Source organism: Sorex araneus, chromosome 2, assembly GCF_027595985.1.
Source record: "Sorex araneus isolate mSorAra2 chromosome 2, mSorAra2.pri, whole genome shotgun sequence".
Lineage (NCBI taxonomy): Eukaryota > Metazoa > Chordata > Mammalia > Eulipotyphla > Soricidae > Sorex > Sorex araneus.
In genome coordinates this window covers 94,792,583-94,805,013 of record NC_073303.1, presented here as the reverse complement: position 1 = coordinate 94,805,013, position 12,431 = coordinate 94,792,583, and the positions used below count along the sequence as shown (strand labels likewise).

The window sequence follows — 12,431 nt, the reverse complement described above, 5'->3', positions numbered from 1 at the left end:
AGGTTAATACATAAAAGTCAATTGTTTTTCTACATCCCAACAATGAACAAATGAAATTTAAAGCATAACACTATTTGCATTAGCTCTAAAAGAAATAAAATATGTAGGTATAATCTTTAAAACTATGTTCAGGAACCATGAGAAGATAGCTACAAACTCTGATGAGCAATTATCTAAGAAAAACCAAATAAATGGAGAGATTCTATGTCCCAGGTTACCCTTAAGTGGTTATCTATTCCATGTTTGAAAATTACCCATCACCCACAACTGTCAGAGTTGATTACAGATTAGAGGTCCCCATGACTCTTCCTTCAGTTCTATCAATTTGCTAGAGAGTGCACAGAAGACAAGAAACAGTTGATTTTTGTTCATAAGTTTATTATTGAAGGATGTAATAAAAGATACAGGGGCATCAAAAGGAGTTGTATACTGTGTGGTACGTGGGGATGGGAAAGGGCTTTTGCAGCCTCAGTAGGCGCCACCAATCCCATCCACATTCCCAAGGAGTGTCCTATGTCCCACCCTTTAACTATTTATGAAAGAACCGTTATAATGGCAAAATTGACCAAAAAAATCACTGACCATTAACAATTGACTTAGCCAGAGCTAGAGGGAGGATGTGAAATTGAACTCCAGTTTTAAGTCTCTAATCAAATGGCTGCTCTCCTGCCAACCGGCCCCTACTCCTAGATGCTTTCTAAAGTTATCTTAGTGGCTAACCTTACAAAAGGCACCTTTAGGTTCCATCTGTGGCACTGCATATGGTCCTCTGAGCAGGGTCACACCATCAGCAATGATTCCTGAGCACAGAGCCAGGACTAAGCCCGGAGCACTGTTGGGTATGGTTCTCCACTACAAAATATATAACTATCTCCACTTAAAAACTTTCACTTGTTTTATAATCTTTATGCTAGAACAAGAGATAAGAACCTAATATATATACATTTCTTATTGTACATTGTAATATCACATTAGTATAATACTTTTCAATACAAAATGAACTCAATACAAATGATGTTAACAATCAGGTTTTGACGTTATTGTTTAAAGTAGAAAACATTTTCAATGCATCTTTCTAGTCAATGAATATCATACAGAAAACATTTGAATTGCCGGCTACATTTACACTACAAAAAGGTCTTTTAGACCATATACAAAGTTAGAGACGTGCCTTTTGCATCTTGTTTGATTATACCATTGCAGCATCTTTTAATGTGCCTCAAAGCTCCCTAGTCTTCTACCTTTACTTTGAACTTACGGCCGTTTTATTTTTCTTTTGGTTATGACTTTATTTTAATTGCATTTTGAGTGAGAAATAATTATGAGTCCCAAAAGGTTTGAAAGCTCAATTTTTTAAAATGCTTCAAAATATTGAGGCCTGAGAGACAGTACAGCGGGTAAGGTGCTTATCTTGCAGGCAGCTGACTGAGGTTCTGTCACTATAAAAAGAACAATGTTCCATATAAAAAATGGTTCTTTCTGGCCCATTTTTCACTGGCCTTTATCCATCTGTCATTAAGCAACTTCCTTAAGGATTTCTGGCAACTTTTTCCTACATTCTATTCTATGTACAAGCTGCATTTATCTACTTTTAAGTGAATGTTGATTATTGTAAATTTTCTTCCACAGTTCAACTAAAGCCTTTCAATTCAGCAAGAGACAGTTTCCACAGGAAGTCTTAGGAATTTGCAATTTTTTAAGGTCTACATGGAATCTCCAATGAAAATTAATATTTAAGAAGCATTTCCTTAGGCAATTACAGAGGAACATTTATTCCAATTTTTTTCTATATCATGGTCCCTAATTATTTTTCCCTCTGCCAGTGTTTGCAAATAAGAGACATGTTAATATTATTTCCATAAACATATTACAATTTTGAAGAGAAAAACTAAGATTTTTAAAAAGTCACATAATCTAATTATAATGCTTCCTTTTTTTCTCAATTATCCCTTTTCTTTCTCACATCCAAGGAAGTAGTTGATTCCAAGCAGACTGTAATTCGCAATTTTTAGATATTGAGATTGGAGACATTCATCAGAGACATTCCTAAATGGTTGTCAAATTTTGGCAAACCTAGATCTGTAAAAGAAGAAAAATATGCATAATTCATATATACACAGGAAAAGCAGTATCTACTCGCATCGCTGTGTGTGTTCACACACACACATACACACAATGCTTGAATAATCATAACTAGGAAAGTGGAACCTCTACCATAACAATATTTCCTGCCAACATTTGCCCCCAATCTAAGCTTAGTATTTAGTTAACTACCATTTCCTACTGCCTTCTCTCCCATCTTTAACACTAACTCTGACATAAAAATTCCTATCAGGTAAATGTGAGTTTCTTTCAAATTTGTAGTCCCTAAAGTTTGTTCTTTCTTTAACCAACTATACAAACTCACCAAAATGTACACTGTAAGGTTAAAACATTTTCGCCAATAGGGGATACCAGTGGTGACCTTCATTTGGAGGGGACTGCACCATCTTTTTGTGTTTGTTTTCTTTTTTCGTGTTTTGGGCCACACCCAGTGTGCTTAGAGTTTACTCCTGGCTCTGTGCTGAGGAATCACTCCATCCTTGGGGGTTCATATGAAATGTCAGGGATCAAACCCAGATTGGCTGCATGGAAGGCAAGGGCCCTAATCACATTGTTCCACTCCAGTGCAACCTCTTTGACATTCAGGCATAGAGCTCTTTGCTATAAAGGAAGTACTTTAAGAAATGATAGGACTAATATATTCAACTTAATGAATATTAATAAAGTATGTACTATAAGGATGTGATGGATTAAAAACTAAAAGTCAATAGCCCTTGGTTTCAAGATCTTAACTGCAAGAGTATGTGGGTGGGTCAGAAAAAAATAAACAAGGATTGAGATAGGAAATAGTTAAAAGGGGCTAGGGAAATAATTCTAAAATCAACTGTGTAAGCTCACGTATGCAAAGACTTAAATCTTTTCCATTGCATGACCCCCAACACCACCAGTGTGATCCTTGTAGCCACAGCACTGTTGGAGCTCAGCTGTACGTGGTCCCTAAGTCCTTGCATTGAACTGTAGAGCCCAGCTGAGTACTACCAGTTTTCTCTGGTCACACTGCATACTGCTTGGGATCACTGCCTTCCCCCACAAAGAACAAATTAAAGTATATACAATAAAATCAAGTGAGTTATAATCATTATTCTATAAATGAGGTTATAGGTGAGAGTGTTTGGAGGGAATAGAACTATCATCCGGGTCCTGCTTTAGCATCTTTTAAGAAAGAACAAACAAAAAACTCAGTCAGGGGAGGAGCCTTGAAAGCCATAGTTACTTAACCTGGAAATCAGGTACTGGTTCTTCCCTGTCCCCTTCCCATTCTCTCTAGACAGTAAAACTCATTCTTGGTGTTTTCTTAGCCCATGCAAATTCCAGCTTGCACTTGCCACATGCCAAGTGGAACTGTCGCTGGAACAGCACACATTTTTAACAAAGATTTCATATATTAGGTGAATTAGGTGATTTAGTAGATTTAATCCGTTAATGAACTCAATTCTAAAATGATTTTACTTTAGAAATCAAGGAGTAAAGGTTTCACAAATTATTTCCAAGATTCTCATTTTTAAGGTGCAAATAAATTTCCTGGAGAGATAATAGAAAAAAAGAAAAATTCTGAGAAATTTTTATTCAGAAGAATTGACATATGAATCCATAATGTTGCTTGTTTTTGTGATTTGGGATGCACCTTGGCAGTGTTCAGGGTTTATTCTGACTCTGTTCTCAGGAATTGTTTCTTTAAGTGCTCCAGAGACCATATGGTGTTCTGGGGGTTGAACCTGGGTTAGCTTTTTGCAAGACAAATATAAAATCTGTAGGATTTTTTGTTCATTTTTTAAAATAATCTCTTAGTTGATTTGAAAACAAATAGTTCCCATGCCATGTTTTGAGAAATTCTGCCTTCACTGCAGATCTTCCTAACAAGATGATACTAGTCCTTCAAGTGAATTGTATATATTTATCCTAAAACCCAAAAGAAGAGATTTATACCAAAAAAAGTATGTTCCGCTGTTGAAAGTGAGTTACAAAGTAACTATGAAAATCTTTTGTTCATTACTGCTTATTCCTGTCTTGACTTGTGCAACAACCCAGCTCAAAAAGCTGTTTATACATGGAAAACTGTACTTAAGATTGGGTGAGGTACGTGTCAGTGTCTCTGCCCAGACCTGGCCATGACTTGTGGGTAAAAGGAGAGACAGCAGCATTAATTTGCAAGTGCTAAAGAATGGAATGCCTCCGGTGATTGTAGAACCCAATCTTTTTCTCTGATATTAAATAATATGTTGCATTATCAGTCCATCTCCCCCTTAAGTGACCCCCACAGTCCTATCTCTGCTTGAGCACACACACATACACACACACACACAAACCTTGGAAATTAAAGGAAGCATCACTCACAGTGTCAGTAAATCAATACTGGCTGGAGCCATACACAAAATAAATCTACACTAAACCCCACTGCGATATTCTAATTAACACAATTTCATAAATAGAGCAACCATTTCAAGAGCAAAGGGCCGTAACTGAATTTGAATTATGGGCCTCAGTCTCCAAGCTATGGAAGTTGGCCTCTGGCAAACATATTGAAGTGAATGTAATTAACACAATCTATCTTGCAAGGAGAAGGTGCTTTGCAGGCCATTAGAAATTCTGTCAGCGTCTTACCCAGACCCCAGTAGCCCTTTGAATTGCTCTGAATGATGGCAGTTCAGGACACCAAAAGATAGTTAAAAGAGTGAGAGATGGGAAAGGTATTATGGTGTGGAACTGAGATCATTTCACAGGCAGCTTGCCAGTTATTTGGAAAACTGTGAGATAAAAGTCTCCTAATATGAGGCACTTATGAAATTCAGTCCCACGCGTCTCTAAAAAATTTAAATTCATATAATTTCCTGTTATTCTGCTTAAAAATTAATCTTTTCTGTTATGATGTAAGAATTTAGGAGACAGAATAATATTACTATTTGATTTTTGCTGTAATGAAAGATAGTCCTGAGGAAAAATGATCAGGATCTTTCTTGTATTTAGTCATTGTCATCTATTACTCAGTAGAATAGATGACAACTATTACTCATTCTCAATTGCCAAATAACTGTCATTTTTGTCCTGACAATGATAATAAAAGCAATACTTACTGAACATAGGAAGAAAGCTTGAAATAGCTGATGAGGTTATGAAAGAATAATTTGACAACACCTTGGATAGGAAAGAGAAAATATTTTTAATTATTTAAAAATGACCAAAATTGGAACAAAATACAGAAATCAGAGCAATAACTTGAGAAATTACTACTTACAAAAAATAGTTATCATCAAAGAGCCTGTGAAGACATTAGCTAATATTCCTCCCAGAAACCATCTGAAACGACAGGATTGCTCAGGATTAGCAAATTATACATTTCTAATACATGAGATATTCTTTTAAACTGTCATCTGTCCAGAAATTTCATTCCTAATTATTTATGCATTAAAAATAAAAGCATATGCCCCAAGCGAAAAGATGTGTGTAGCAATACTATTTAGTTAAAGGGTAAACAGAACAATGCCCTTCAACTGCTAAGTACGCACAATTTATCAGTGGCATATTACTCAAGCATTAAAAGGAATATAACAGTGATCCACGCTGCACTATGGATGAACCTTGGAAACATTATACTAAGCAATTGAAGCCACACATCAAAAGTCACTCCCTATAAATTCCATTTACGGCAATTCTCCAAACAAGGCAGGTCCACAGAAATAACAAGTAAATTGGAAGGAACCCAAGGCTAGAGGGATGTGGATGTGGGCGTAACTGGTAATGTTTACAGTGATGAAAATATCTTTTTTGGTGATGAAATTATTCTCAAAATAGTGGTTATAGCTTCAGAATCTTTGGACTATACCAAAAGACAGAATTAGGATTACTTTTTTTTTTCAAAAAAAATCATTAAAACTAAACTTTCAAAGTATATTTGAATAGTCTTTTGAATGTTATTTCACACATGTACTAAAGCATGCAGAGCATGATTTCTAGGAAATGTCAAAGAGGACATGCAATTTTATTTCGGTGGAAAGCGTCCAATTGTCCAATTTAGGGATTTTAAACTGTTTGTACTAAAGAAAAATCTGGCCTATGTAGGGAGTTTGCCTTGCATGAGGCCGACCCAGGTTCTATTCCTCCGTCCCTCTCGGAAAGCCTGGCAAGCTACCGAGAGTATCCCGCCCACACAGCAGAGCCTGGCAAGCTACCCGTGGTATATTCAGTATGCCAAAAGCAGTAATAAGAAGTTTCACAATGGAGATGTTACTGGTGCTCGCTCGAACAAACCAATGAACAATGGGATGACATTGCTACAGTGCTATTGCTTATAAAATTGCAGCGAAAAAATTAAACATTTGGATTTTTGTCATTCTTTTGGCTTATTATATCAGAGTGGACATTTAAAAAATATTAATACATTTATTATTCTTATGTTGAAGATAAGAATAGAGGTAATAAATAAAAGTAGAAAATCTTACCCTATTGAAGTTGTTAAAAATATGATAAATAATCTTTTAAAAAACATTTTAAAAACTTTTCTTAGGGGCAAACAATCCAGGAGATAAGGCACTAGCCTTGCATGCGCCTAACCCCAATTTGATTCCAGGTGCTGCATATGGTCCTCCACACACCCCCAAGGAGTTATCCCTGAGCACAGAGCCAAGAATAAGCCCTGAGCACCACGGGGTGTGGTCCAAACCCTCCTGCTCCCCAAATCATTAAATAAAGTAAACTTGTTTCCTCACTATATCATTCCACTGGGCCCTTTTTATGCTAATGTGTATTATGATCCTTAAATATAGAGGATGATACTCAAATGCAGAGTATGTAATGCAGAATTTTGCACATTTATTTTTAACCACAGAATCTCCCCCTTTCTTCCCTTTTGTTCTTTCAGTCCTTTCTGATTTAAAAATACTTTTTCAAAACTAATAATTATCTGTGAAGCGTATTTTAAATTACTGATTCACACTGGGTCTAGTACATCTCAAGCAATGAAACCCAGGACTTTGTATTTAAAGCGCCACTCCTACACGAAGACTTTGGATCCTCGAGAGAGAATACCAACTCAAGAGCTTGGGAGCAAGTAACTCTTTCTGACCAAATAATGAGCACCAAAAAGACCCAGGGCTACTTCATTTATCCCTGTTTCACTAATTCAACAAATACGTTGAGCCTTTGGCACTGGGCTACAGGAGTGAAGGAGACATAATGCCTCTGCTCCTGGGGATCTTCCATTCATACAGGGTCAGATCATTAAGGTTTCAAGAACAGAACTTACAATGGTTCCGGTGGGGTAAGTGCTCTAGAGAAGAATCCCCAAGATGTATGTGCTAGACAGGGGATGCTATTTATGGACAGGGGTTGTCAGAGATGATTTTTCTGCTGATGACATATTTGAAGAGATTCCAGATATAAGTAAAGGCACATATTAGGAGCATTTATCTAAACCATTATGCTAGGCAGAGTAAGCAGCAACTACAAAGACACTGAGGAACCAGTGGGCTTAGCACAGAAGGTATTTGGTCACTGCCCTGGGGACCTGAGCAAGGAAAGACAGGAAGGGTGCTTGCCTTGCATGCTTTGTACCAGGTTTGATTCCTGGCATCTCATATGGTTCACTGAGTACTGCTAGAGGTAATTTCTGAGCACAGAGCCAGGAGCCTGAACATTGCTGAGTGTGCATCCGTTCCCTTCTCCCATCTCCCTCCCCCCCCCCCAAAGTAAAAGATATGGTAGGAAGACTGGGCAGAGAGCAGAGCAGAAACATGTCTATAATCAGAGAAGAGTATTTTGTGCTCTGATACCAGGCTGCCAGACAATAAAGACTTTAAATAAGGGTCTAAAACTGTAGTGAGAAGAATGGGAAGACCCAGTGGAGACTCCAAATCCCCCACTGAAGATTTCAAATTGCTCTTGGAGTTCAGGCATACTGAGAATCTCAATAACAGGAAGTCACTGGAGAATTAAGCAAAGCAGGACATGTTGTAAACTCCAATCCTAATCACTAGCAACCCCCTGGCTTATATGTGCTTTGAGAGACTGTGAGGGGAAGGATGCAATTGCTAAAGAGGCATTTGCTATGGATAAGCAAATGAACACATCTTAACCACAGAGCTACCTAAAAACACTTTGTGGAATAAGTTAAGAAAATTAATCAATTGTAGCTTCATTAATTATGAAACACAACTGCATAAAAATAAAGCCTGAATCTGAGTAGGAGATATCTCAAGTGGAACAAATATACCCAGCATGAGGGTTTGCTTAGGGGAGCCTGAGTAGTGGCCCTGCCCTGCCCCTATAGCACTGCCAGGTGTGGTGTTGATGACTCCTTGGAAACACTCCACCAGGCCAAGCATTGCTGGGGTTGACTTCAGACATAATACCCTGAGAGCCACTGCAAGTAATGCCTGAAAGAATAAAAAGATAAATATTATCTGTTACCTTGCACATGTGGAAATGATTAAGCATGCAATCAGCAGAATTGTTTGAAAGGAGACCTCTCGCCACAAACTGATTTCTAATAGAATAAAAGGAAAACAAATTAATTAGACATCACTACTGAATAAATAGTTTTAGAATAAAATCATATTGAAAATTCTATTCCATACATGCTCTGATACACACGTTTGCAAACATATATCTGCCCAAGCAATTAGTCACATGAAGAAAATTATCAGCTGTGATACAAAGCTAGTCATTCATTTACTTTCTACAAATAATCAGCTCTATCATTTAAAAATAAATAATTATTCTATGTAAAGTTTCAGACTTCCTTTTATTTTATTTTAATATTGAACAGAGTCTGTAGAATTTATGCTGATTTCAGAATCTAACTTTGGTTAGGATAATGCTAATAATAAAGCCTGAAATTTGTGGAGTACCTTATAATTCACAAAGAGCTTTCACACATCAGTTCATTTAATCAACACAGCAAACTTATGAGAATTCTGCATATGAGAAGGTCAAGGTTGAGAAAACTTATTATATTTGCCTAAGGTTGCAGAGCTATGTTACTGCAGTTAAGATTTTAAAAGCTGCATCTAGTCAGAACATAATGTTTCATTGGAAATAGGCCAGAGAAAAAGAATTGCAGCAACTTTATATATGGGACTTTCTGAGAGAGAGAGAGAGAGAGAGAGAGAGAGAGAGAGATCCTGAATTATTTATCCTTGCATTATTGCTACCAATGAACTATATTAGTGCTGTGGAAATGACTGCATACTCTCCAGCAGAACTTGGAATGGGTTAATAATTTGAAGGTGTTTATTTTTTCTATTTATGGACTGAAGCAATAGCACAGCAGGTAGGGCATTTGCCTCGCATGGGGCTGACCTGGGTTCAATTTCTTTGTCTCTCTCGGAGAGCCCAGCAAGCTACCAAGAGTATCCTGCCCTCCCACTTGGCAAAGTCTGGCAAGTTACCCCTTGCATATTCGATATGCCAAAAATAGTAACAAATCTCAATGGAGACATTATTGTTGCCCCTTGAGCAGATCAATGAGTAATGGGATGACAGTGCTACAGTGTTACATACTATGAGTAAAGTTAACAAAACCTGCTTAATCTGTAATGTGTTCGGAATACTAAAGATTGGCAAAGCAAAACAGCAGTTGTGAATAATGTCACTGCAAATGCACAGTGTTTTTTGAAAACTGTAAATTAAATAAACTATTGTAGTTTCCATTGAACAGTCATTCTTCTAAAGTGTATTTCTGTTTTATTCTTCTCTGATTTTTGTGGAATTCAGAGAACATTTGCAATTTGAGAAACTGCAAAGATCATCAGACTTGACTTGTGAAGGTACAAGTTATGTGAGTTTGTATATGTTCATGGAGTCACTCCATTAGTAGCTGCTTATGTAATATCTATTCTGGCTTAACAAAAGTGGAACTTCAAAAAGCTCTCCTTGGTTCTTCTACCTCCTCTTTGGCCCTTACTTGCTGTCTCTAAAAGCCTGTTACACCTCATGCATATCTCCATGATATGCATGATATCCACTTTTTCAAGTGAATTTAAAATTCTGTCTTATTTATCTAGACTACAAACTCACTGAGCATTTCTGGTGTCTATTTCCTGCTATACAGTGGCAGTATTTGCCTTGGGGAAATCATTTCTTCCTCCTGCAATATAGGGTTGAGGTTGGGTGAGCAATTTCTTATTATCATTTGGATCTTCACAGATTTCTGAGACATAGCACCCAACCTCCAGGTACTTATAGTCTGATGACACAGACACAACCATGCACGAGAAATGAGGGCATGAGAGGAGAGCTCTGTGTTCTAGGAGGACTCAAAGAAGGACCACTTAACACCCCCTCCTAAAGAAGGCACAAGGTGGGCTACCTATGGGAGGTGATTGGAATCATGGTCCCAATCACCTAAAAAACCGCCTAACAGTGGTCTTCAACCTTTGAATACACTAGACCAGTAAAAATAGGAAATCTAGTTAGTGTTTCTAAGGCAGAAATTGAAAAATATTCATAATAATATTCATATAGTGTAGCTATATGATCCAAGTGTACTAGGTGTTAAGTGGTACATATTTGATTTTTTGTAAAATAAAAAATGAAGTCCTGAGCATCTCAGGACTTACCCAGGCTCTTCACTCAGGGATCATACCTGGTGGGCTTAGGAGACTATATGAGGTTCTGGAGATTGAACCTGATTTGACCGTATGCAAGGCAAATGCCCTACCTGCTGTACTATCTCTCCAGCCCCAGTGGCACCAGTCTGTCTGAGAATTATTTTTTGAAAAATCACTGGTCTAAATGACAAAACCTATTCCATTAGCTGTCCTAACACCTAGAACGTAATAAAAAGAAAAAGTACAAAGCAACAAGAATGACAAACATTCTTTAAACAATTATTGCATAGCTGATTAGGAACAAAAAAAAGGAGTAGAATATAATTGTCTTTGAGGTTATAAGATGGGTGGTCAGTGACATGAATATTTTTGATTTTGTGAGGAAAGTAAAGAAAAGCTTTTTATTTAAGCTCAATTTATCAGAACCTCACATTGTTTTGAACCTATAAGGACACAGTATGTAAAGTACTTTTCATGATTGATTATAGTCATTCCACATAGGAATTAAGATTATTTCCATTTTCAGATGATAATGGCAAGTCTTAGAGATTTATGAATTACAGTTAGCAATTGGAGAGCTCAGGTTTGAGCCTTGAAAAGCTCTGTATATAGATGATAAATAAACGTTATTGAACAAGAGACTATGAGACATGTTTGTCAAATTTATTTCAGATTTACTCCTGAAGGAAAATACCAATGTCTTTCTATCTATTTGGGGCCTGTATGGGGCACACCCAGTGAATACTTAGGAGTTATTCCTGGCTTTGCAGTCATAAATGACTACTGATAGTGTTAAGGGGCACCATATAGGTTGTCCATTAAATTCAGGTTGGCCACATGTAAGGCAAATCCTCCTGCAGCTATACCTTCTATCCAGCCCCCATTCTACATTTTGACTTTTCCTCACTAGATGCATAGCACTAAGTGGTCTTTTAAAAAAATTCTCTGTTTTTTTCACTTCTTTCTTTATTTTTATCTTTTCCCTATTTTTTTGTTCATGGAATATGTCAGGGACATAGCAAAATATAAAAATAAAACAACTGCGTATGCACTACCAGATTTATAGAAGCTCAAAATTTTGCTAAAAGTCTTCAGGTTCTTAAAAATATAAGTCAAATGTTACACATACCATCTTTCTGATGCCTGTAAGGTGACTCGAAGATGATCACCGTCCCTGTGAATGGACACATGAACACTGGCAACACCCCACCCTCCTTTTCTCAAAAGGATTTATACTTGTTCTTATGTGGACATTAGAGATCTCTAAATCATTGTCTAGCTTAAAGGAAGAATCAGTTGGGTGTGACAACTTAAAGAAAAATCTCACCTGAATGATCCGAAAGATTCCCTTGGAAGTGTTCAGAAGCCCTAGCCTGAGACTGAAGAGCTGTGTTGTGGGACTTTTCTTCGGGAGTCTGAGGCCAGGTGTGGCCAGAAGAGGAAGCCTTCACACATTCTGCATTCAGCTGCTCCAGTTCATCTTCATTAGTCAACGAATAGTCAAAATCACCTCCTGGAAAACAAAAAATATGTGTGTAGGAGTGGGAATACTCAATAATCAGGTTAGCTAATAATCATAACAGTAGTAACACTAGTACATTCTTGAGACAAGATGGAAAATGATGCTCTAGATAAGATGGTATTTCAATTTTCCCCATGTTGAAGATGAAATGGAACTTCAGATCAGAGACAATCAAAAGATTGAGAAATGCATATTTGGTGAACAAGTCAATACCAATGACATTAAAACAAAATGACTGTGGCCTCTAGGTTGGCTTAGCAGCA

General features: G+C 37.2%; 1 protein-coding gene across 1 annotated transcript in view; it reads right to left on the bottom strand.

The window, feature by feature from the left end:
* Positions 1-524: 524 nt before the first annotated feature.
* Positions 525-12,431, bottom strand: part of TMEM71 (transmembrane protein 71) — a 29,545-nt gene continuing 17,638 nt past the window's right edge. Inside the window, exons 5-9 of the mRNA XM_055128253.1 lie at positions 11,974-12,159; positions 8,506-8,581; positions 5,336-5,397; positions 5,175-5,235; positions 525-2,079 (exon numbers count right to left, since the gene is read on the bottom strand). Of these exons, the coding sequence (XP_054984228.1) occupies positions 2,058-2,079; positions 5,175-5,235; positions 5,336-5,397; positions 8,506-8,581; positions 11,974-12,159 (407 nt within the window). The 3' untranslated portion in view covers positions 525-2,057. The remainder of the gene's footprint in view (positions 2,080-5,174; positions 5,236-5,335; positions 5,398-8,505; positions 8,582-11,973; positions 12,160-12,431) is intronic.